The 26572-nt window shown below is 40.8% G+C and overlaps 3 protein-coding genes across 7 annotated transcripts in view; 1 reads left to right on the forward strand and 2 right to left on the reverse strand.

The window, feature by feature from the left end:
* The window catches only part of LOC137866245 (microtubule cross-linking factor 1), a 63092-nt gene extending 51156 nt beyond the window's left edge, over positions 1-11936 (reverse strand). For all 5 annotated transcript variants that reach the window (XR_011102101.1, XM_068702022.1, XM_068702021.1 and 2 more), the window contains exons 1-3: positions 10660-11936; positions 6264-6488; positions 5752-5910 (exon numbers count right to left, since the gene is read on the reverse strand). Coding sequence is in view for 4 of the 5 variants with exons in the window: in XM_068702022.1 (XP_068558123.1) it covers positions 5752-5910; positions 6264-6488; positions 10660-11532 (1257 nt within the window). In the remaining variant the exon portion in view is untranslated. The remainder of the gene's footprint in view (positions 1-5751; positions 5911-6263; positions 6489-10659) is intronic.
* A 520-nt stretch (positions 11937-12456) lies between these two features.
* On the reverse strand, positions 12457-20964 carry rab12 (RAB12, member RAS oncogene family). Its single transcript, XM_068702026.1, has 6 exons — positions 20596-20964; positions 19522-19582; positions 16958-17096; positions 16019-16108; positions 15650-15754; positions 12457-14719 (listed from the first exon to the last, which is right to left on the reverse strand). Exons 1-6 carry the CDS (start codon positions 20810-20812, stop codon positions 14612-14614), a joined length of 720 nt encoding a protein of 239 aa, XP_068558127.1. The 5' UTR covers positions 20813-20964; the 3' UTR covers positions 12457-14611.
* A 1269-nt stretch (positions 20965-22233) lies between these two features.
* napgb (N-ethylmaleimide-sensitive factor attachment protein, gamma b) lies at positions 22234-26572 on the forward strand. Its single transcript, XM_068701775.1, has 12 exons — positions 22234-22405; positions 22676-22743; positions 22847-22931; positions 23024-23041; positions 23133-23163; positions 23253-23362; positions 23557-23623; positions 23725-23795; positions 24094-24172; positions 24369-24448; positions 24684-24813; positions 25371-26572. Exons 1-12 carry the CDS (start codon positions 22350-22352, stop codon positions 25500-25502), a joined length of 927 nt encoding a protein of 308 aa, XP_068557876.1. The 5' UTR covers positions 22234-22349; the 3' UTR covers positions 25503-26572.

Consider the following 26572-nt stretch of genomic DNA (forward strand, 5'->3'; position numbering starts at 1 on the left):
TCCTGCAGACTTTGGGGATACCCTGACTTTTCCTCACGTGCCACCATGAGGTTGACTTTTGTGGCTTTAAATGTTGCAACATCTCATGTTCTGTTTGGAAAGAATTCCACAATAAATAAGATTTTTATTGTCAACTATGTTTCATCTTCCTGCAGCAGATTAAATGCATTTGCATCACCTAAGAGGAAAGATGCTGGATTATCTTTGGGCCTATTTTTTTTACTATTTTTAACAATAGAAATGACGACAAAGGGTCGTAAAAAGGTGTCAGAAACTCTGCTCTTGCGACATTCATGGAACCACTGGACGAAAGAGTAACAGACACGACAGACATGTAGAGGGCAGCTCCCAGGGGTTTGCTTTCATAAACAATTTCTTAATATCACAACTTGTAGCTATTAAAACAAACTCAAAATACATAAAGATATCTTGACTGGCTTTCTACAAAAAGTCGAATGAACGTAGTTACCAGCTTTGATACTTTAACTGGTGCTTTAAATCAAAATTACACGTGAAACACGGTCAAAGATTGTGTTTAAGATGACTTCGAATGCGTTTTTTAAATTGCTTTAAAATGTGCCTTGATGTGTCTGAAGACACAAAGACACACTTTGATTGCTGCAGCAGCGAATGCTTCAGGATGTTTTATGATTATAAAGTGGCAGCTTTGATACTTCTGTAAATTAAAATACTCGCAAAACATGTTCATACGGAGGAGGAATTTCATTTTTAATGGGTTTTAAACTTCAAAGGAGGGCGCTTCAGAACTATAACACATCACTCGGGGGGTTCATGCAGAATTTATGATTTCCTGATTTGCTTTGTGTTGGTGAGAGATTGCCTTTAGGGTAACGGTGTCATTGTCTCTAAAATGCTTTGCGACACATTGTACAGGATTAGCATTTCCAATGTCCTTTAATATTAGATAAACATACAAATTACTGTCATCAGGTTAGAATTGTTTTCAGGAATCAATCATTACTATATATATATATTTTCACATCTGAACTTTTAAACTTTTATTTTGAGCAAAAACATGCAGATCACCGACTGTATATGAAAGTTGTGAGGTCTCTGAATACCAGCAATATTTTCACCTCCATCGTGTTAAACAGATATTTTACAGCACCGCTGCTGTGTGACGATAAGCTTCATGTGGATGCGTGTCATTGCAGCAGAATTGGACTTACAGCAGAGTCCCTACGCTACTCCTCTCCTCACGCCTGCTCTTCCTCCCATTGGCGGAGTCAGACACAAGATATTAACTAGGTCAATGAGATTCCTTCGCAATCTTCCAACAGGGAACCACAGCAGAGGAGTAGTGTAGGGGAAGATATATGAAGGAGAAGTGAGAAGCTGAGAGGAGAAGAGCAGAATCCTCTTCAAAACACTTCTTCTGCTGAGAGAGTAGTGCTCCGACATGAAACACATCATGTCTGCAGCGACTCTCACTCAGACATTGTCGACGCGACTAATAGAGAATTCAGGCATTCCCCTCTCGCACCTTTGTAGTAATGACACACAGCAACAAAAGACTTGAGGCAACTCTAGGAGATACTCGTTATTCTTTTCTTTTTTTTTAATATGTGCAAAAGATACAAATGCTGCCAATACTCTGATTCACACAACAGTGCTAGTTGATGTTTCAAATGTTTAGACTAGAAGATGGTTATTTTCCACTAGAGGTGCTGGTAGGCAAATCGTATTACCTTTGGACAGAGCCAGGCTAGCTATTTACCCCCGTTTCCAGTCCTTATGCTAAGCTAGGCTAACTAGCTGCTAGTTGTGACTTATTTATTGTACAGATATCACGATGATATCAATTAGAGCTGCAACAATTAGTTGATGAAGCAACCAGTTGATTGTCAGAATACATATTCAAGTAAAATGCCAAACCAATTCCCTGGTTCTAAATTCTCAAATGTGAGGATATAATGTGTTTCTTTGTTTTTCGGGCTGCAACAAACTATCATTTTATTTATCAATTAAATTATAATAATCAATTAGTCATTAAAAAGTGGTGTCTTGAGATTGCTCATTTAGTCTAATTAACACAAAGATATTCAATTTACAATGACGTACGACAAAGAAAAGCACAAATCTCTGAATGGAGTTTTGTTTGTGTCTCCAACACAAAACATGGAATTTAAAAAGTTCAATAATAATGTGGGTTTCCAGAATCAAAGTCCTAGTCACTCAATAATCCTCCCTCAAATAAGACTTTGCAGTTTTCATTGAAAAATAAAAATAAATCATCTCTATGAAAGCTGTCTGCATGGCTAAATATCACTAGAGGTACATATTTCTTAATTGATTGCCAGCAAAGTATTTCAGAGAGGAGCATAATCTTACTCGGCACATTAACCCCTACACCTCCATTGCGGGAGGGGTGGCACCAGAATGTGTTATACGATATGTTGATTTCGGCTTTTTATTGTGTGCTGCCGTCATGTGATCTGATGTCAACAAGCACAGCACAAAGGATTATCATTTTGCTGCAACGCAAGATGAAGTGATCACAGCGGACAGAGAGCACCTAATAAATCACCTGATGGTTGTGTTGTGCACGTTGACATTTCATTAGTTCCATTTCATTACACGTATCAGTGGGCCTTTCTTCAAATGTCAGCGGAATGAAACATCTCTCCACCAACCGTTGTTCGCCTTCATGCTGACCACACAGATGCAGCAGCAACAATTTGCTCCCCGGGCCGATACTGTAACAACAGAGGGTCCTGTCAAACCAGCCCTCCCGAACTGTTTAATATCTGGTCTGTAAGCTGTGGTCGTATCGCAGGCAGACGGGGCCCACAGCCATCTGATTACAGCCATTCTCTGCCGCTCTGCCTCTTTGTCTTTTTCTCGCTCGCTCTCCCCTCCCATCAGAGTGTACCGAAACACGCCAGGCTGTTTTATAACAGGCCTTCGTGTTGGATTAATCCATGCTGGGGTGCCAATCTCTGGGCCAGAGTCACACTGTGTGGCCTCTGATAGCGGAAAAAGGGCTGAAGTATCTGGGGTCAGTTGCCCTTTTACTACTGTGGTGAGAACGTTTAGACAGGTAAAGTAACAGAGGAAGCTTTTTGGAATCCTACAGTGTGTCACCACTGAACTTTAGTGGTGAAAGAACTGCAAAAGATCATTTAAAAAAACTAAATAGAAGAAGATGCAGGTGCCTCAGATGGAATTCCTAAAACTAGTAAAAACCCAAAAGACGTGTGGAGGCTTTTATACTTTTGACTCCATTACATTACACCTGTGTCGCAATTTACAAAACCTATTTAAAGCAGAAAGGGAAAGAAACTACCTTTCAGTCCAGTTGAACCACATTCTGATCAGTAAAATGTGCTCCTCTCTTTATCTCTGTGACGAAGCAGCTCCAAGAGAAGAGGGCACATTCTTAGATTCATTCATTGAAATACATCCCTAACTAAATGTTTGTGAATACTCTTGTCATCCCCTGCTACCAACAATACAAATATTTAACAGGTCACCCGCTGTGCATTATGGATTTCACAGGGACTGAAGACTTTCAAAATGAGTACATGGTGATTAAACTACAGGAAAAGTCCCAGGCAGAGAAACTGTGTATTTCCATGGAACAAAATTAAAATAGGGTGCATTATAAATGCACAGTTCTGGTAAGGAAAGGGGGATGGGGGGGGGGGACGACACACGGCATCATGTGATGTCGAAGTGCACATTCAGAGACGGCTTGTGTTTTTCTGGGACAAACCTCGGGGGAACACAAAAAAATCTGCAATCATTTGGAGCAGCCGCTATCTCAGCCTTCTCCAACTCCCTCGCCTGTTTCTCTGTGTACAAGAAAGTCTGTGTCATCCTGTGGTCCTTTGTATCCTAATACTGCCCAGAATAAAGGATCTGGAGAATAGAGACACCACCACTAGTGCAATCGCTATGCAAGTTAAAATTTACAATCACATGTGGGGCATTCTCTCACTTCAGTCTTACTGTTCGCTAATCATTTTCTTATGAAAGGTTACCGGTGTCGAGCGAAGACAACAGAAACTGGAGCTTGCATTTGCCGCATTAGCACATCTGGACTAGAAATGGATTTTCTGTCTTCACCCGAGCACATGCAGCTCAGTCGGGGGCTGTTAAGTTGCCTTTAAAAAACATCAATGTTGCAAACACAGATAGTTAAGGTCACAGACTGCTTCAGAATATAGATTTTCCACCAGCAGAAGATCTATTTGTAGGCATGTAACAGAAGTCATATGGAGTCGCTGTGGCACAAGCTGGGAATCAAACCAGCAGCAAACAAGACCACACTAAAAAAGAAACAGTGTCCCCAGTTGGCAGAAGAAAGCCACGTCTCCATGCTGACTGGTCTGGTATTAACCTACTTTCTCTCTGCTGCCACACGTCATGTTACCTGCTGATGTCAAAATCGATTAGTCTAAGCAGCTGAAGCCTGGCAGCCCTGAGAAAAGCCTCCGCTCATGTCATTATCTGCAAGAAGACCTCACTTCAAATATTCCCTCCACTGTGCAACATGAGCGCAATAGTGATGCAAAATATAGACAAATAGACAAAAGTCTAAATTCTACATTGGAAAATAGGGGCTCACACCATCAGTAGCTCACAATACATCAAATACAAGATTCTAATGCCAAAATAATTAACCTGATATGTTCAAACATTTTAACAATAATATGAATTATACATTCATAGTTTGAGTGCAACTGTTAGTAGCAGAAGAATGATGACTTTCTATGGAGCAGATACACCAGAGTGTAAACACATGAACAAACAAAGTTAAAAATGAGGCTCAGTTCTATCAAACTTTATGACTCTTTGATAATATTACACCTGTTAAGATCAGTCAAAGCAGGACGGCAGCTGTAGTCCCAGAATACATTCATAAAAAGTGTTTTGGATCATTTATTGAATGACTGCGATGCCAAATGGCCAATTGATTTCTGAGTAGCCTACCTTATTCTGAAAATAACAAAACACATTTGGCAGTGCATTTTTATCACCCACAAACATCTGGCTTTTGTCTTAGTGACAAAGGTTACAACCAGCATCCATTCCCTGAACAAATGACTCTGCAGTAGTCACGGGTATTTTTCGCTGCAGCTCGGATTGCGCTTATTTTGGTAGAAAAAGGGTAAAAGACATGCCTTGCTAAGATGATATAAGACCAACAGATTGACTGGCTGAATTCACAAAGTAAATGTGAACTCTGTATTTTTGCAGAGCTGAACTGGAGAAAAGATTCTTGGCCAGAGAAGGAGTTGATGGACTACATTCCAAACGGGTGTTTATGGAGAGAGACTTGGATTTCTTTTGCAGGTTACCATGAGAACCCACCTCAGCTGTGAGGGGGGGAGGGTGGTTGCAGCTTCGGGTTGTACTGAATAGCACTGACAATGCTGATCAGGCCGGTGATCAACATTGATCGCCTTGCTTTATGCAAGAAGTCAAGCGGCCGCAATGTTAACAAGCATCTCTTGATGAACTGGAGCTTCATCCCGTTCAAACAGCATCACAGTTGTCATTTTCACCATCTTTCATTCACCACTAGGCCCAAACAGATTCTCAAGATTATGTTTGTTTCTGTGTGTATCAGAGAATTGATTTCCGTTGATGTGTTTCTGCAAGCGATTAGAATCTCCTAAAATAAAAATACAACTTTGTGTGCATGAAAAGCAAAAAAAAAATGTCCCACGACCTGCAAGAGCCTCGACAAATCAAAAACAACATCTCCCGTTATCCTCCACTCACCTCTTTGGTCCTCTCCAGCTCGTTGTGCAGCGCCTGTTTGGAGATCTCCACCTCGATGATCTTCTGTCTGAGCAGCTCGTTCTCATCGTCAGCTCTGCTGCGTTTGTCCTCCACGCTCTCCAACTCGTTGTGCAAACGCACCGACACATCTTTGGCCACCTGAGACCACAGAGACAGATATGTTGAAGGACAAACACATGCAGTTCAAACAGAATAGATGTATGAATACAAAATAGATGTATAAATATTTCACATGTGTCGTGAACACTAATGATCATCCAAACACCATCACACATGCATTCACGCCACGGTTAGACCAATGCATCAAGCAGAGCTAAAAACCACTAAGTGTCGTATTTGTAACTGTATGTTTAACCTGTGTGTGAAATTCTTGAAAGGAACTGCCTATGAATATAAATGTAAACTGATCGTCTGGTATCGTATTTTATACAAACAGTGAATAAAAGCACAGTGCTGACTGGTCAATCCCTAACACAAAGACACAAACACACCTTCAAGTCCTGCTCCAGACTACGGAGCAGGTCTCCGTCCACGTGGCCGGTCTGTGCGACCCGCAGGCTCTTCTGCTCAGCTTTTCGCAGGCGGTATTGCAGGATGCGGCAGTTCTTGTTGGAGCGGTCCAGATCTCGCCGCAGCTCCTGCAGCTGGTAGACCTCCTCCTCCAGGTAGCTGTCTCGCACCTCCTCCATCTCCGCCCGCAGCTCGTCCACTTCATCCTGAGGGACACACAAGCTGAAACCTTAATATCACCTCCATGCTAGGATAATCACTAATGCTAATATACAACATTTGTGCCAGTCGGTTTATTTTTCACACCAATGTAAGTTGGGATTCTGTGCTGCCAATAGTGCTGACTCTGATGTTTATGCTGTTTTAATGTTATAATTTGGCTTTGCAAACAGTAGCAAGTACATTTTTAGTTTTCTGTGGGTAAAAGAAGTCTATGCTAATGACTTATTATACAGGAAATATATACCTTTAAATGCTATTATTGTGAATGATGTAATGTCTAATTCAACAATACTTGGTACACAAGAGGAGTACTCTCCAAAAGTTTTGAATTTGTGAAACAGTTTTTGTATTCAAAAAAGCATTTAATCTAACAAGAAATAGGAGTGAAGTTTTTCCTTAGGGTGGAGTTACAGAAAGCCGCACCGGATCATAAACATCAAAAGGCATAAAAGGATAGACAGCTATTTGCATCAGCATAATAAATCATGTTATTTTAGCCTCTTCTGTCCATTTCCATGTAGGCCTATGTCTTTGCATCCTCATATTTGTCTATTTATTGTGCATTTTAAAAAGATATAAGGTTGTAGTATTCAAAATGTTCAGCTTCTGCCGAGTATGAGTATTTATATTTCACGGCATTCTCCATATTAGATTGTAATATTTCCTCTGACCAAACTTTAACTTGCATTTAGATGACCAAATATCTTGTCCTCAAATATAGAGCAACGTCAAGGAAGTCCATTAGTTTTAGGATGTCATGGACAAAGGTGTAGGTGTCAAGAAACAATCGCAGTACATCTTGCTGTCGGAAGAACTGATGTGACAACACCCGAGGCTTAAGAATGGCCATGGTAACATCAGAATGATTGATAGAGATATATATATATATATATATATATATTCTATATTCTATATATATATAGAATCTTTATCTCCTGTTTGCTGTTTATATATATATATATATATATATTTAAACAGCAAACAGGAGATAAAGATTCTTTGCCGTTTAATGAAAACATAACGTGGTTTGCAGTTTGCTCAAACACTGATATACACCTTTTCAATAACAGCGGAGGAATGATGTACATTTTTCCAATTCTCCGACATAACTATTATGCATTTCAGGCATTAAGCTGTTACAGAGGAGATGCGATGTATGACCTACTGTTGATTATACCTTCATATGATTACATACATACATGTTCCAGGAATGCAAGTACTCTTAGTGCTGATGTCGTAACACCACTAGTTGGCTCTGAGCATCTTATCTCTCGGATCGGATGTATTCACACTCCCCATCTCCTATCAACATGAAACGACCCGGCCTTGATGGAGGAAAAGAGGTTAAGATTTATCTGTAGTACTATGATTGTTTGTTTGGTAACCCAGAGGGTATCTGATATAGGGATGCACTGATCCGACTATTACAATTCCAATACCAACAGCGATACCTGGGCTTTGGGTATCGGTCGATTCAATTAAAACGTCAGTATAAAATATATATATAGCATATACAGATAGAATTGAATTGAGTAAATTGGTCCCAATGTCACCCTTATCAGATCCAGCTATTAGAGCCAGGACCCGACATCTGCTACCGGTATCGGTGCATGCCTAATCTGTTTGTCTTCATCCTGAGGAATCAGTTTGCTCAGAAGATTTCCCCTGGGATGGATATTCAAAGGGTTTGACTGGCACCTGCTTAAAAAAGAAAGACAATAGTATGCTGAAGGGGGAGTTGGGATGAGTGTGTCAATGAATGAAGACTAAATCTATCCTCGTTTGGAAAAGCACAGTGCCGATTGTTTTCCGAGGAGGGCCCTGCAGGAAGGAGCTAATGACCTCGCACAGGGTCGGTCCAATCAATGGCCAGGTTAAAAACAGAGGCAGAGCAGCATCCTGGGAGCAGATATATTTAGAGAATATCGTTGATGTTTATGGGGGGCATGTGCACCGAGTCATCAGCGCTACTTAATCATCTCTTTAAGGGTGTCAAGTGTGGATATCTTAGCTGAGCAGCCATTAATTGATCACTATTTCTGTTGTGTCTCTGGGAAATGTCCAACAAATTGTGAACAACATCATCAGAATTTCTCTCGACACAAGACGACGTCTTCATACAAGTTGTATTTACCAACCAATAGTCTAAAACTGAAATATAATCAATTTGCTATTAAATGTGACAAAGAAAAGCAGCAATTTGAGGAGCTGGACTTAGAGAATGTTCATGTAAAAAATTACTAAAATGATTAATCACTTATCAAAATGCAGTCAATCAGCTAAGCTATAACTAACTAAGTTGTGACTTTAAAACATCTTTAGAAATCAAATGGTGAGACTAGATTCAGAGAAAATTCAAGCAGCAACAACTTTGATAATCCATTTATCGTTTATTTGCTTCTCAAATGTGAAGTTGTGATGTTTTTCTTTGTTTTATGTGATAAAAAACTAAATATATGTTGAGTTTAGAACTATTTGTCAGAAACACAAGCATTTTCAAGATGTCATCTTGGTCTCTAGAAACTTGTGAGGGACATTTTTACAATTTTCTGAAAATTGCAATTACTTTGCTGATTGAAAATTAAGCATATTAAGCAATAATGAAAATTTGGGCTGCAACTTACTATTATTTCCATTATTGATTAATCAGACAATTATTTCTCTATTCAGTCATTAATTGTTGCATCTATAAAACTTTTATTTTAAACTTCAAAATGCACACAGATCTGAGTGTGACATATTAATTACATATATATTACATTTAGAATGATATTAAATAGAGGAAAGCAGCACATCATTACATTTGAGAAGCTTGAAGCAAATGCTTTGCGTTCTTGCTTGAATAATGACTTGAATTGATTGATTGGGTTCATTTTATGTCGATTGACTACTCGATTGATTGACTAGTCATTGCAGCCCCAAAAAAGAGTTTCTTGGTGTTGTGCAGTTTTACTGTATAAACACAATAATACAGGTTGAAACAGTTTCTCTTCGTGCAATTAAAAGAAGCAAAAATACCTGAAATATAATCTAGAATAAAACTGAGAGGTGTCAAAATAAATGGACTGAACAGTCGTCCCCCCCCCCATGAGCAGTACTGATAGCAGTGGTGGGGACTCCCAGACATTTGGGGGATGCATGGGAGGCGGGGGAGGTGGAAGAGTTCCCAGCTGGCAGACTGACACCAGGCAGGAGGGCGTTTGAACCCCACACACATGGGACATCTGACTGTTATCAAGTCCTGTGGGATAAAGCCATTACAGCCAGAGCCAGTAAAGCTGATTAACTCTCTTGTGTTTGCACCGGGCCAAAGAGAGAGAGAGAGAGACACAGACATGCGTGGTCAAGTTTGAAATAATAACATGCAAGTAAACCTGTTTCCCATCTAAAAGAGAAAAAAACCTGCAAGATTGTTTGCCGCATTATCTGTTTGCCTCCCCTCTTTATGGGGATAGCCTACTTAAAGAAGGGGGAGGGGGATCCTGCATGAAGTCTTCAAGCAGGATCTTCATGCAAGATACAACGATGAAACGATGGCAAACAAAACACTGACTTAAAAACTACTGTGCATCCCTGAGTACAATTTGTTCATAATATTACAGATCATGTTACTCTTGGTGCCCCAGATGCAACATGGGGGGGGGACTTGACAGCAACAACATTTAAAAAAAGAAAGTCTGAGGACACATCAGGGAGAAGCCACTATCAATACTACTCCCATCAATAAAGGTCAAACCCACAGGGAAGCACGGGAAGGGTAAAAAAAGACGACATGATGGATGGAGAGTCGACAGAGGGACATCATGGGGATGACAGCTGGGCATTAAAGGGAATGCGTTCAGATTTAAATCATTTATACATTTAGATTATGCTTTCGGTTAGTGAGCAGGTGGAAGTTGATATCAAGGACACTTAAAGGAGCAGGTGATGTTGAGGATTGAACCCGGGACTGTCCTGTAAAGGGACAGTTTGGCTCCTCTTTTGGGAAACAGCTGCCTCTGGACTACAGATTAAATGAGGCTGCAAGGAAATTGTGTCTTTTAATCGTCTATTTTGAATTATGTGTTTGTATATATATATATATATATATATATATAAAAAAAAACATATGCAACAAATAACCACGTTTGTCTCTTTGAGATAACAGCGCCATACCTTGAGGTAGTCGTTTTCAGATCTCAAATCGTCCACCTCCCGCAGCAGGTCCTCCTCATTCATATCCTTGGTGCCTGGCAGTCTGAATTGTGCGCCTGGTGAGGGTTTCTCCTGCTTGGGTTTCCCTCCGTGCGCCCCCGGAGCGGGCTGTGCCTGAGACATGCTTTCCTTGGCGGCGGAAGCCTCTGTTGTGCGCAACGGAGCACCGGCTGCGGCCGCTCCGGTCGCTTCTGCCCGCAGCGGATTATCGCCTCCCACCTGATCCCGGTCACTGGAGCCGGTGCCGGACTCAGCGTCGCTACTAGCAGCCGGTGCCAGCTTCTGCTCGTCTGACAGCGGCTCGGACGGACAGTCCGACAGGTCCGAGCTGCTGTCGGTCTGGCTGACCCGGCCGTGAAGCGCTCCGGTCGGTACCCGGATCGGGGATCCATGGCCGGGAGGCCCCGGGGACCCCGAGGCTAGTTTCCCCTTTTTGCCTTTGGCGAGGATGGGACTGCTGGTACTGTCCGGTTTGATGCTGGCGGCTTTGGGCTCGACCGCCGCATGCTGAGGCACCTTTGTGGGCTTTTTCACGACAGAAGACTTGGCGTTACTTTTCGCCGTGGCGGGCTTCTCTTTAGCACCGGCTGTGTGGCGTCTGGAGCTGCGGTTCGGATGGGCCAATGGCACCGAGGCAGAGTGCTGCTGCTGCTGCTGCTGCTGCTGCTTGTTGAGTTTGGGGGATTTTGGTACGATGGCAGGTGGTTTGGTGGAGCGAGAGTGCACATCCTTGAGGAAAGGTCTGGCCGGGGAAGGCGCTCGGTTCAGTCTCTTCTTCTCCAACTGGTGGTTCTGCGGTTTGGTGTCGCTGCCAGAGCCATTGGAGCTCTCCATTATACACCGACACCGGCAGCAGGAGGGCGACGAAGGAAACGATCAATCCACAGCACCGCGGAAAATCTCTGACACACGACACCGGAAAAACAGCCAGGTTGCTCTACCTTCTTCCTGGACGGGCCGGGGATGCGCATCCTGCTCCGCGCTTGACGTGTTTTACTCCATCTGGTCTGCATTCACCAGGTTGTCATTGTGGCCCCTCTGCTTTAGCCCCCGTGGAGGATACGCTACAACACAAGGTGGGATTACTGGCACGGACGGGATGACAGACAGGTTGCATCTGCAGACAGGGCTCGTAAGGCTCAAGTTATAAATAATACAAAAAGAAGAGTCAGTCGGAGTCACATCGGCTCCCTTCTTCTTCTTCTTCGGGTCTCCATCCCTCTGTTGTAACCGGGTTGTGAGTGATGAGGGGGGGGGGGGGGGGCTGTTCCTCGTACCCCTTCCCACTCCTTCCTATCTGACATGTAAGATCTGCAATCGCTGCGGTGTGAAGCTCGACGCCCGTGATTTTCTGCGCGGCGCATGCGCTGCTGCTTCACATGCACCCAAGCGAGCACACCCCTCGTTTTCTCTGGGACCAGGCGGGACCTGGTCTGACACGCTTTGGTGCGCATGCCCTAATGACACGCACTCTATTGGCTATTGAACACCTTTCACATGAGGAGCAAAGATTGATTCGGGAGGGGCAGTACCTCACACTCAATACTTTTAAATCAGATCCTTGAATGAATGGTTTTATCTCTAAGACACCAATCTAAAACAAAGAAGTAAAAAGCATCCTTCAGTGACTTGAAACTGAAGTGAAAGAACATAAAAACTGAGAAAATTATAATTTCTGTGTTCCTGGAATCCACTCAAGCACCCCTGGTATACGCCACACATCCCACTTTAGGAAACAGAATGAAATCGAGACCATAATCTGGTAATAAATATAGATATCTTTAATTGCATTTCATTAGTTCAAGAATGCCACAAGTTATAAATACCACAAATCTGCTTTAAACATGCCAAAACTTTTTTCAAAGACTTAAAACAGGTTTAATACAAAGCACAGTCTTCCATCTGAAAGGACACACATTTCAAATAAAAGCATTTCTTAAAATGTATATTGAAAACACTGAGTAGTAGAAGGGTTGGCTATTAAAACAAAGACCAAAGGGTTAGTGTGACAAATGAAAGTTTCACTCCACAAAACAATGTCAAAAAGAAGTTAGAAATTTCAAAACACAAGATAAAATTGCTGCAGAAAATGTGTTTGTTTGTTGGTAATCGTATTGCAAGATGTGCTTGGACGTCATTGACCGTTTTGTTCTCAAAAGATCTCACAATTGTTTTGTTTTGGTTTGGAACTATTCAATATTATATAATAGCTGAAGCTTTAGCTTGAGTCCACAGAACATTGACTTTAACATAAAACTTACTACCATAAAATCTAATTAACCAACAGCAAGTCAGTTCAGGTCATTTTAAATAAGGTCCTTTAAATTGACTCGTGCTTTCTCAACCTCAGACTTTTACTTCAACATGTAAACAGAGAGTAACAGAAGAACACACAGTGCTGCAATACTGCATTCATTTAATAAACAAAGAAAGACGGAAGAATTAAATGTATTAATATCTATGAACACAGGAGGGCTTAACATGCATAGCCTAGTTTTTTTGAAAATGTACGACTACTGGGAAACACTGGTCTGTAACAAACTGCCAAATCAGAAATTGAAATCTGCTGACCTCTTCTTATTAACACAAACACCCCCATCAAGCAGGGTTTTATATGAAGATATTTCTTCATTAATTTGTTATGAAACTCAAATCAAGTCTGCAATAAACGCCTGTCAAAACGAGCAGAGTCCTTCAAATACTAAGCAAACCTTTCTGCCCTTTTCCCCCCAAAAGACAAACATTCTTCTGCATCCAAAATCAGAGGAAAAACTAAATACTTTGCAATATTAGTAACAAACCCAAAACAAAGGCTAACACCATGTGTGTGTCTACTAGCTACTTACTGTCTCTACTTCCTCTAAAAAGCCAGTAACACACATGGAGAATGCCCCTGTAAAAACACCGATCCCTCAAAAGACTACATTACCCATCTCTCCTTGCATCTCCGCCCCACTATAACAGGGAGATCCGAACGGCCACTAGCGAGGCAACATTGATCTTTACTAAATTACAAGTCGTGTACTTTCTATTTTCTGCATGTCAGCTTCACTAGGTGAGATGGATTGTAGTGCAAAACATTAAAATTCATACAAATGTGAAATGAGCCATTCCAGCCACTTTTAACACTTTAAGGCAAAGGAATACAAACCGATATGATCCATCACCACACAACCACCTACTGCTGGCCGCAAACATCTGCACCTTGTCCAGTCGTTACAGCAACACACCGTATTTACATCATGTGCTTTTGTTTATCTCGAGTCAACTCGTCACTTGGTAATAACACCTATTAATAAGAATATAAAAGTACTGTACCGAGATCCAGAATTTAAAATTAGGCTGAAGAGACATAACATATCGTTATCCCTTTTCTGTATAAGCTAGATGATGCAGAAATACCAGACCATCGGGGCAACTCAGACAATGTCAAACTTAGTGTACAGTATGTGTGTTGAGTATTCATCAGGAAGCTGTAAGGCCCTCAACAATCAGCCTCCTTGTACAATGTGCAACTTCTACCGGAGGGCTCTCTACCTCGGAGGCACCTGCGGGGCACAGCTAGCCTAACGGTCCGAGGAATGAGGTAGTCGGGCTCAAGTGTAGACAAAAGGGGTGGTAGGAAGTGGGTGATTCACAAGGCCTAAGTGTTAGTGCGGTTCATGTCATTGTGAACAGTTACGAAACAGGAGAAGAAGAAACAGGGGAGGATAATACAGGTTGTTGAGAGTCCATGCAGCTAACAGCAACAGTTAGTAACTCAAAACTGCTGCTGTTTGCTGTCCCCTGGTGGCCAGGTTGGTACTCTGCATGTGTGTGTGTGTGTGTGTGTGTGTGTGTGTGTGTGTGTGTGTGTGTGTGTGTGTGTGTGTGTGTGTGTGTGTGTGTGTGTGATGGGGGACCACTCTGACTCTCAGCAACAGCGCATGCGGGGAGGCGGCAACTCCGGAGGCACTTCCGGTTCAGGCTGCAGAGACAGGACGCTGTTGGAAAGCTCATTGTTGGGAACTTCCAGAGGCATCTGAACAGAGAAGAAGTCAGGAAACACGGGGTTAATGCATTCAATATGTAGGCAGTGTGCTTGAGTTAGCATCCACAGTGACTTATTGACTGCAATGATTGGAACAAGCCTCAACTTGTAGAAAAGAGACAGATAGATAACAAGAAATGAAGCTTTAAGGCACAAACTAATATAGTGTTTTGATAGTGTGTGAGGGTAACAGGGTAAGAAAACTCTTTACAAAGTTATTATAATTTAGAACAAGAGCCACAAAGGAATGTGTGCACGGAAAATAGTCACTGTAACAACCTTATCTGATGAAATTCAAAAATGTTAAACTTATTATTTTATCAATGTACACATTTAAATTACATATTGATGCTGTCTCAGCTATTGCTGTGGGGAGGCGCTATCCCAACATCTTTGAGCTGGACGGAGAATCATACTGTAAAGCATGTAAAACATACACAATATGAATACATGTCACATTTTCATTATTAGGCTGACGTCCAACTGCTTAGTATCTTAATTAGTCAAAATATAAGGTCACTAAAAATGTCAACCACAGGCTGATGCCTGATTGTTGTGCAGGCAACCACTTTTAAAACTTAGTGTTGAGCCTTGGGGCCTTCAGAACAAAGTGCAGTCCCCTTCTCAATATTCAGTAATGTGCAAAAAAAACTCTGCGACAACGACTTCAACAAGCAAATAAAGGACAATCTATAGCTTGCGATCGCCCAGCTGCTGGGATGCCTTGGAGATGGTAATGCAGCGGATATGTACTTGCTAATAGTAGATGTCGGTCACAGAACAGGGCTAGCCACAACAGCTAGGGTAGCATCTAATTTGGGAATCGTTATTTAAACATGGTTGTTCATGTTGTGCTTTATGTTGAAGATTGATTCTTTAATATCAGATATTTGTTTCAGCCTCTGCTCTCAACACACCAACCTTGCTAAGGATGTCGTCCACAAGCTTCAGGAAGATCTCGTCGACATTGAAGTTATCCTTGGCGCTAGCTTCGCAGAAGCGCATTCCACTTATTCGAGAGCAAAACTACAACACAAATAGAGGAAAATTAGCTCAATTTCAGCAAGAGAAAGACTGACTCATCCCCATGAACAACACAATACACCAGGAAACTTAATAAAAAAAAAAGTCTCCCCTACAGGTTTAAAGGAATCTTTGGATAAGCTTGCTGCGATGCTACACATAATGTCAGTTTCTGGAGGGGGGGGGGCATCAGTGTTAGGTCTCTAGAAACAGAAGACATGGTTTTGTCATGCAATGGTGAGCTGGATCATTGTGCGATGAACCCACCCTCTCTCCCTGCTGTCTGGAGATGATACGATCAGTCTCACAGTCCAGCTTGTTCCCGACCAGGAGGAGCTCGGCTTCCTCTGAGGCGTACTGACATGAGACAGAAAGCAGAGAGGAGACGCGTCAGGACATCATCCGCCTAGCATTTTATAAAAGTCAAACCAGATTACTGCAATGATATGTGTCCAGCATACTGTCACCAAGAAGACTGGTTATACAGTTCTGCAGCTGAAAGGGAAACTTCACAACAACTCTTGGGGTTGTTACTTAAAAATAAAAAAACTAGACATTTTCTTACACATTTTATGTAGTGTGATGTTGCAGCGTAACTTGGAAAATCATTTCACATCATCATTAATCAATTGCATAACTGTTTGATCTATTTTTGTGTGATGCTAAGGCGGGACCTGCAATGACTATCGCATTAATATGAACATAAAAATGGCAGTTTCATCACCTCTCCCAAGTTCTGCCAATTTGATTTGGAGCTTGACCGATAAAATCGACCAGGCAGATAGATCAGCTCATTGCAGATCTATGGGATCGGTATCTATGTCAGCCGATAAATAAGAAGACACTGAAGTACAGAAATGCTAAAGATATGTTGTGAGAGTCACCATTCTATACTTTGTTCACCAGAGTGGTGACAAGTTTATTTTTCAACTGTAAAATGTTGTTCCAGTACATTTCTTGGTCACAATTGTTAGAAAAGTAATGGGAACACTAACAAAAAATGCTTATCTATGTTTTGGAATGTGTAAAGAAAATCAATATTGTCAAACTCTCAAATATAAACATCTGTATTGGTCTCCAATATCAGTCAGGCTGTGATTGAAAGAGCTTCCACTTGAAAAACACCTCTAGCTCATGTAACTGCTGCCAGTGCTGGTGAGATTAAAGACATTTCATATAATGCCAGCAGTCTGACGGTTTGTTTACCTTGTCGATCATTTTCATCCATTTGGGCAGGTCGTCAAAGGTCTCCTGCTTTGTGATGTCATACACTAGCACTATGCCCTTGGCGCCTCTGTAGTAGGCGGAGGTGATGCTGTTGAACCTCTCCTGGCCAGCAGTGTCCCTGTGGGACGAAACTCAATATTATCTCAAGTCAGTGCAGTGTCACCAAGACTAATCGAAACACCAAACAGCTGATTGACTGATTTGATCAAAAGGTATTATTTTGTATTCATTAAAGATGACTGTGACTAATAGGCTGATGTTTTGTAAATAAAAACTAAGATCAAACAACAAACGAGGAGAGGAAGAATCAGTCAGAACAAATGAAATGTCATTAATCAATAACTCTGTCAGAATACATCATTCATTCATTTTATAACACTAAACGACACTTTGAGAGGGTTACGTCTGATATCCACATTGTAATCTGGTATCTGGCTAAAATTAAAAAAAAAAAGACACCTGAAGAGTTTTGTTCCAAAATGAGATATCTACACTTAGTAAAGATGACATCCCATGTACAGTTAGGCAATGATTGCTAACCCTGCACAGTTTCACCCCCCCGTATAGAGCATTTATAAGCAATATATAAACGTTTCATCAATGGTATCATGTAAGCAACAAAACAAAACAGGAACTCCTCCTGTGGGCACCCGCAAGTGGAGGCTACTGTATAAACAGAAAAGTAAAAGACAATATCACGAGAACAAATGTTGTGATAACGTTAAAATGTCTTTTTAGGAGATGGTATAGTTGTTGAAAAATATTGCACATTAATAAACACCTTACAACTACATTATATTGTGTTTACCATTAAAGTTTGTTAAATGTTTATTCACTGCTAAGAAATGCTCCAGGTGTTAACATGAACTAAAATGAAAATCGTCTTTTTAAAGTATTTTTAAAGCAATCGCAGCAATTATAGGTTGAAGTACAGGAACTTGAAATTAAACCAATCTAAATATGCCGCATTTTGGAAATCAACTCTTCATTTTAACAATGTAAAGCAGCAAAATATTTTGCGTGTGAGTGTAAATATGCTTTTTAAGTTTATGTTATGATTCTGCTGATCATCTGAGTCTGGGTTAAATTTAGCAGCATGACAAGCAGCTCGCGCTGCATCCACAGTGCAGTGTTACTGTACCTTCAGCCTGCTAGTCTCTCCCTGTTCCCTTTGTGAGTCACAGTCAGGCTTATGAGCAGAAGAGCGGACAGAAAAACAGCAGCACAGTGGCAGGGTTAGGTAAAGGCCGGGCGTGGCAATGATGAAGCCTGATGTGAGCGGTTCAACGTGAGACACAAAACACACTGAGGAAGGAACGGCAGAGCAGCGGGGATAAAACGGGACGTGGGTAACGGGTAGGTGTGACGTGGAGGTGAGAGGGTGGATGGGTGTTAGTGAACAGGACAGATGCATTAGTGAAATAAGCAATGGAGTTCACATGTTGTAGCCCAACACTGTCGCACACAATCAATGCAGTTGTATACTCGGTAAAATACTTCCTAACTGTAATTTGTGGCATGATAATCAGTTTTTCAATCGTTTTGACAAAACACGAGATGTTTTCAAAATGTAAATTAGGCCCATTTAAAGTCACAAGACACAAGAAGAGGCCTAATAGAATCAAACATCATCCCTGTTAGCTGGTTCAAGACCTCTGAATCACTGCCCAATTCAAATAGTATATGACAATAATGCCAATTTAAACAAAAAGGCAATGCAGTCTGAATATTCAGCTACAATAAAGCTGTCTCTAGTGGTCAGCTGCTATACAATTGACTGTTCACTCACATTTTGAAGTATCAGACATGCGTCACTGATTAACGAGGGTATTGAAACAAAAGATGGCAAAGTAAATATTCTAAATTGGGTGTTCACCTATGGCGATGTTGATGGCCTGCAAGGAGCTTCGTCAGGAGGGCATATCACATACAGAGGTCCACGCTGTCCAGACCAACCAGTAGAATCTTGCAAACGCCACTAACAATCTGGTTGAAATGCGCAACCAAGTCACACGTGCTTCTGCCAGGGTTTGAACACTAGATCTCTGCAATCATGGAAAAGTGTTTTGCTCCTCTGCCTTGTTTTTACGTTTTAACTGTGTTAGAATCAAAGTGCAGTTAAACCTTGAAATCGGCCTAGTACCTACCAAAGTATCCTGTGTGTTTGTTTCTAAGTCATCAATGCAAATTAGGAGAAAATACTAAATGTAACAACAACGGCACGTTATGTAACCAAGAATAAAGTGACTGCCAACTATAGACAACAGCATGGTGAGTGTGACCATGTGCTGCTGCACACAAAGTTTCAATTTATATCCCCACTGGAGCCACGGCTTTAGAATTTGGGACTTTGGATGAAAGAAATGCCACATCGCATGTTAATGGTTGACAAAACATGCAATGACATCATTTTTAGGAAATCATATTTACACAGGCGTTGCCGACTGTACAAAGCAGAGCAGCCTGCGGGGTGACAGGACAGACACAGGAAATGCACCATGCAGAGGAGTTAAGGAACTGGAGCCTTCTGTCCAATTACTCACCATATCTGTAGTCTGATCTTCTTCCCTCTCAGCTCCACTGTCTTGATTTTGAAGTCAACTCCTGTTGGGGGAATCAGAAAAAACACACATTTGGACACATACAAGTACCAGCATTTCCTGTATTGTTGGACACAACCTTGAAAGCAAAGGAGGGAAGTGTCCATTACATACATTTGTATTTAATGGTAATCTTTGATCAAAGGAACACAATATTAGTGACACGCTGCATCACAGGAATGACAGGGCACAAAATGGAGCTCTACCACAGCAGCTGCTTGAGTGTGACTATTCTGGGATTGGTCTGACTGTTGTTTTGGTCAGGGGAGTGTTTGCCCAATTCCACATTATGTAGGGTTTCATGTGTTTCAGGCTGGCAGCCTCTATAGCCATGGCACAGCAATTTGTCATAAGGTTCTCTTGTTTAAATATATATATATATATATATATATATATATATATATATATATATATATACACACACACAAAAAAGTGATATGTTTCTATGTAGAAATATGTGACGTTAATGTGTCGGCTCTTAATATTATGAAAATGGTTGTTCAGAAATTGAGATTGCATTTAATGATCTCACACACACACACACACACACACACACACACACACACACACACACACAATAGGCTCACCACAAACAAATTGAGTGAACTAATTACTTGACAGCTGCAGATGCTCTAAAAGTTACTGTGTTGGGCTCTAGAATCCCTGCTCCACATTCTCTCTAACAGCCGAATAGATGTGCCAAACACACACAAAACACTGTTCCAAGCTTCACACGTTTGTTTATGTCACGTTAGTTGCTTCATTGCAATCTAAAAGCTAAGACAGATTTGACAGCTAGAGCAGTGCTTTTGTTTCCGTTAGCTTAAGTTAGCTAGCTCCAGCCAGTAGGGTAAGCTCTGTTCAGTCCCATTTAAGTTAAGTAGTCGACATTATGATTATAACGTCTAGCCCATGATAGTTCATGTATATTCCCTCCAGGAAGTAGACAGAGCCCTGCTAACTGCTGTCAATAAAAAGTTGATAAATACAAGTCTCGTAAACGCCTTCTGTCCTCACCTACGGTCGACTTGCAAGCTTCGCAGAAAGTGTCATCGGTAAATCTCTCCATGATGCTGGTTTTACCGACACCACGAGAGCCGATAATGATAATTTGAAGTTTAAAATCAGCGGGTCTGGGAGGCATCTTCCTGCGGCGCGACTGAGCCCCCAGAGCGGGGGACGAGTTCGCGGAGCCCCCGGCGGCCCTCCGCGGGATGTCATACCTCGAATCCATCAGTAATTCCGCATTTGTAATTACAAGAAAAACAGAGACAAACGCGGATAATCTGTTATACAACCGAAATACTTCGCTATATCCAACTTTCTTTCGTCTCAGTAGAAGTTTGTGAAAGTTTGCCCCTCGCCGACAGTTGTTGTTGTCCAGCCATTAGAGACAGCAGCCGTCATGACGTCATTGACCACATAACAACAGACTTCCGCTTCCGGCTCCCCTCAGTAGTTTTCTAACTTGTCATTTTTTCCCCTAAAAACAAAGACTCGTGGTTTGCAGTGATTTTTTCCGAACAAATAAGCTGTGAGGAGCCAAAAACAAAAACTTTGTCTGCTCTATAAAATACTGCACATCACAATATTTTCACCATGATCAGTTTAATCTTCATAATAGCAACATGAACCAATATTTAGCCTCAGTCCCCCCTGATCCCAACCCAAATAAAAATACATCTGATATTCATCATCTGTTTATAAACATAGCAATTCGGGATCAGTCTACACACTGAACTGTATACAATGCACATATCTAGTGCTGTTTTTAAGTTAGTAAACAAGAAATCAATATACTCAACTGTATACCATCATGAAATGAAACTGTGACTTAGGAATGCCAATGCCAGTAACCTTCACCTGCATTTCCTTTGAGTGTTTGGTTGTGTTCCACCTTTTAGCTCCACTTTTACAAGCTCCAACATTAATGTGATGAGCACATGAATTAATCAATAATTATAACCCAGTATAATATATATCATTCTGAAATGGGACTTTCTGTACAATTTAGTACTTTTACTTTTGGTACTTTAGGTATATTTTGATGCAAATAATTTTACTTGAGTAAGATTTTGAATGAAGGACCTTTACTTGTAGAAAAGCAATTTTACATTGCACTCCTGATTTTAAGGGTAACTTAGCCCATTTAAAAAAAAAATCCAGACAAGTTATTCTTATGGTCTAAGACAGTCACAAGTTTGAGACTTACTTCTCTGGTTTCTAGCTTTGAGAGAAAGTAGCTCATGTTCAGAAATAGTGATTGAACTGTTCTAAGCCATGAAAATAACATATTGAAATTCTTAACTGTAGGTGGTATTACCCTTTAAGTAGCCTAAATGATGTGTACTTCTTCCACCACCCGGCCAGCAAACCAGTGAGGCAGACACCGTTCTTGAAACGGTGGCATATATATATATATATATATATATATATATATATATATATATATATATATATATATATATATATATATATATATAGCTTTTGGGGTATATAATGTATATAATATATATATATATATATATATATATATATATATATATATATATATATATATATATATATATATATTATATACCCCAAAAGCACAAATCACAACACCCACAGAGTGTCGCGTTACTGGTTCATTTTGTGCTCGGCGGCACCCGTAGCCTGCGACATTGGATGACGTTGCGCCCGAAGAGAAGCATCTTGGTAATCCAAACATCGACGAAACAGCGTTCATTGCTGTCGATAACAAATCGTACCTCGTCGAGTTATCTAACAGTATGGCTGCTCAGAAGATAAACGAAGCTCATGAGCATATGGCTAAAGCTGAAAAATGGTGAGTTACGATACATAATGTCCGTTTCTTTCCTCACCAGGAAACGTTTGTTTTCCTATTGATGTTAGCTACCGTTAAAGGCCACTGTGGCTCTTTCACCAGGGGTTATGCGACATAAATGGACAGTATTTATGCATCGTCAGTTCATTATAGGTAGATTTAATAGACGGCATATGAGCCACAATGTTGTCCTCTTCTGTAATTCATAACACACGGATCAAGCTGCTGCTTCTGCTGTTTTATAATTCGCTCATCATCATGTTTTTGTAGCTTAAAGACAGGTCTGACAAAGTGGAAGCCGGATTTTGACAGTGCTGCGTCAGAATACGCCAAAGCAGGTAGCTTAAAATTTGTGTAATTTCCTTAATATGATGAAGTAATCATTTAACAAATATCCCACATATTTATCGCAAACGGTCTGTGTCCCTTTTTTTATTTTAGCGGTGTGCTTCAAGAATGCGAAGCAGTATGACCAAGCAAAGGATGCTTACCTGAAGGAAGCAGAGTATCACACAGAAAACAAGACGTATCCTTTCTGTACTCTGTCCACGGTTGCATGACACTACACCGCTGTTTGTGTTGTGTCTGTTTTTGTTGTTTCCTTAACTTGTCCTCCAGGCTTTTCCATGCTGCTAAGTAAGTATCTTGTTTTACAACATCGCTATAAATCAGCAGCAAAACATAAAAAAACGCACTTGATTTATTCAAACTCTCTTTCTTCATTCAGGGCTATTGAACAGGCAGGTATGATGATGAAGGTGAGTGCAGATTAAAACTTAATAACAGGTAGATGGAGGTAAAGCGCCTGCAGCAGAGTTATAATTCGGCTGTGTTTGCGTTGCAACAGGAGCAAAAGAAGATGCCGGAGGCTATCCAGTACATAGAGAAAGCCTGTATGATGTACATGGAGAATGGGACTCCTGACACTGCTGCCATGGCTCTGGACCGGGCTGGAAAGTAAAAATATCACCTTATTTTCTACACTTAAAGAAGTTGATTTGTTGACCGTACCATAATTCCTCAACTGTTGGCTTTCAGTCTTATTATTATCTGACACCGTACTTTTTCAGTTCTGATGAAATTCCATCCACTAAAAATGGGATACTGATGCAATGCCAGATTAAAAAACTCCTTCTTTTATTATTCACCAGACTGATAGAGCCTATAAACCTGGAGAAAGCTGTGGACCTGTATCAGAAGGCAGCTGGCGTGTTCGAGGTGAAATTGAGCTTCCGACAAAACCCGAATGAATTTCTAATTGATATCGATTGTTATTTAATTTATTTCCGCTTCTAAACATCCATGTTTTCTCTCTGTAGAATGAGGACCGCCTCCGTCAGGCAGTTGAACTGCTGGGGAAAGCCTCCAGACTTCTGGTCAGATTAAGAAGGTAAAGGAAATGAAGATAAGGTGGAGGGGACATACCCTCTACTGTGGATGGTGTTGTAGGAGCAGTTGTAGCTGTCTTGTTTCATGCTGATGGAGAAAGCTATTGAGCAAGTTGAAAGAGAGCTTTTATTCAGAAACCTCACTTGGATCTCTCCCATATATCAAGGTGTTAAAGCCGTTTCAAATGTTTAATATATTCACCTGCCAACGTGTCAAATTGACACAACAGCCCCAAGCTGTTATTCGTGTCTTTTAAATACAGTTAAACTGCAATACCTGCTTGTCGTCTTTCTCACCAGGTTGGATGACGCATCGGTCGCTCTGCAGAAAGAGAAGAACATGTACAAAGAGATTGAGAACTTCCCCATGTGCTTCAAGGTGGGTTGTTGTTTTTATGTCTTTAACTTATCTATGCACCTTAAGCAAACATAACACATTACCACAGACGTTTACCTTCCAGATGTTTAGGGCCTGTTGTGACCTCTCACCCCTTTATAAATGAAAACAGAAAAAAAGAAGGCTTTATTCAGTTCATATTAATCACACATGTTGGTCTATGCTTTTCATTCTTCAGAAAACAACTGCTCAAGTACTGATTCATCTTCACAGAGGGGACTACGTAGCAGCTGATAAGTGTGTCAGAGAAAGTTACAGGTATGACTCTATGATCACATTCTGTCATTTCTGTAATCTGTGTCCTGCTGGAACTACAAGGAGACAAAGTTTCCTTGTGCGAGAGGCATTAAAACTGCACCAGCTGACAGCTGATGTCCTGGAGGCAAACAGAAAACGTTGCTGCTTCGCAGTCAAAAGCTGATGGTATGCAAAGTCCCTCTTGGGAGTTTGTTTACTGAGGATCATTACATGAAGTGCTGCTTGGTCTCACTAGCCTGCCCGGGTACAGCGGAAGCGAAGATTGCATTGCCATGGAGACGCTACTGCAGGGCTACGACGAGCAGGACGAGGACCAGGTCTATCGGGTGTGCAGCTCCCCTTTACTGAAGTACATGGACAATGACGTGAGTACTGTTGACACTGTTGTAATTATAAATAAATGTACACCCATATATATATATATATATATATATATATATATATGGGTGTATTGACAGCAATCTCCTGTAGATAATATACTGACTGAGGATCAGTACCTCTTACAACCCCACTTAACAAATTCCAAATTATCATTTTAAGGGTTCAACACTCAAAAAACTCATCTAATTAGCTTCATGAGGACATTGAGCATGTGGTTTGATGAGGTTTGATCAACATTGGCCTGGTATCATAAACAAACAACCCCGCAACCGTCATCACATTTTGATTTAAATGTTGCTTCACTCGACTCGTGCGCAACATTACGACATCACCTTTTTCCTGCAGAGCCCCGCCTTTTTCAAACCATTGTCGAAAGCACAAACAAGAACAGAAATGCAGAAATCTCTCCTATGAAAGAACCAAAACTGTTCTAACTTCTGTAGAAAATATACGGCAAATTATAGCAAGAAGCTTATTGAGAAAATGTGTTCTCAGGGTCTTTAAAATCTGATGACTCACTTTATTCCCTGGTGTCTCACAGTACGCTAAGCTGGCCATTTCTTTGAGAGTACCTGGAGGAGGAGGAAAGAAGAAGAAGGCTGCTGCTGCGCCACAAGGCGGCGCTCCAGCTGCCGCTGCGGATGAGGATGATTATGAGGGAGGGCTGTGTTAGCCTTCTGCCTCCAGAGGGCCGACTCTACCCATCTGCTGCTCCTCCACTACACCCTCTGTGTACGAGTTAAAAACCTTGACGAATCCTTTCAGCTCTGAAGCCCAGATGTGTGGCTGTTTAATCTTAATTGTGCAAGAAAAAAGCTAAATGAAAAAAAATAAAATAAAAATAGTTACAGTTGGTGCTGCAGAGTCGACACGAGTTTAAGCAGCTTTTTTAATTTGTTTCTTTGAGGTGGATCCTCTGTGTAATGACAAATCTTCTATGTTCTATAATGTATGAAAGCCTGTTGTATGTAAATGTCCAATTATTTCTTGTTTCTGTGAAGCTGTACATTTTACTCTCATTGTGTGTGAGTCTTAATTTTACTATAGGTATATTAAAATCAGAAATGCTCTAAGTATATCTTATGAGTTGATCAGTGTATAGGTGTTTATTTGTACAGTTAAATTATTCAGTATTCATGGCTGCAGCCTGTTTAAATTGTTACTGGAACAATATGCAATCAGTTTGTTAATGCATGTTTGCAATAATGTAACGATAAATCAAAGATTTGTGAATATTATTGCTTAAAAATGATTGACACACTTCAGAATTAGTGCTTATTCAAGTTATTGAAGACAATTCAAATAACAGTACAGTTCCTGATGGCGCAGCTTGTAGCCAATTTTACTCTGTTTTTGAGGTGTGTGTGTATTCTCTTCCACCTTAAACTAAAAAATAGTAATGGCTGTCTTTATTTCCATTTTCCACAGTACAGTCCTCGAATTAAATGGACTTAAACATGAAAAAGGGACCATGTGATGCTTTCAGTCCTTTCTCCCCACTAATTTTGTGTAATTGTGATTTAGCTGATCGCTCATACAGTTAATATGAGAAGCTCACTATTAAGGACAGAATCATTTACATGCCAATTCATATTATTCTGATACCATATATAATACTAAAGGTGATAAAGGGACTGTTTACATTTTTTATTTGTGCTGTTGTTGCCCACTACTTGAATATTCTTCAAAAGCATATCCCCGAACTTTGCACATGCATCAATAAAACATTTCCATCATGTGGCA

The sequence above is a fragment of the Cebidichthys violaceus genome, unplaced genomic scaffold (genome assembly GCF_023349555.1).
Source record: "Cebidichthys violaceus isolate CVI_PGR_0920_01 unplaced genomic scaffold, fCebVio1.0.p SCAF_8, whole genome shotgun sequence".
Lineage (NCBI taxonomy): Eukaryota > Metazoa > Chordata > Actinopteri > Perciformes > Stichaeidae > Cebidichthys > Cebidichthys violaceus.

What these genes read in the sequence shown, in the direction of transcription:
- napgb (XM_068701775.1), top strand. Translation starts at nt 22,350, where the DNA reads ATGGCTGCTCAGAAGATAAACGAAGCTCATGAGCATATGGCTAAAGCT. An exon ending in GTCAGAATACGCCAAAGCAG is followed by an intron (nt 22,744 to 22,846) that starts GTAGCTTAAAAT and finishes TTTTTATTTTAG; the next exon opens with CGGTGTGCTTCAAGAATGCG. An exon ending in ACTTCCCCATGTGCTTCAAG is followed by an intron (nt 24,173 to 24,368) that starts GTGGGTTGTTGT and finishes TTCATTCTTCAG; the next exon opens with AAAACAACTGCTCAAGTACT.
- rab12 (XM_068702026.1), bottom strand. Translation starts at nt 20,812, where the DNA reads ATGGATTCGAGGTATGACATCCCGCGGAGGGCCGCCGGGGGCTCCGCG. An exon ending in AAGATCAGACTACAGATATG is followed by an intron (nt 17,097 to 19,521) that starts GTGAGTAATTGG and finishes TTCGTCCCACAG; the next exon opens with GGACACTGCTGGCCAGGAGA. An exon ending in CCAGACAGCAGGGAGAGAGG is followed by an intron (nt 15,755 to 16,018) that starts GTGGGTTCATCG and finishes TTTGTGTTGTAG; the next exon opens with TTTTGCTCTCGAATAAGTGG.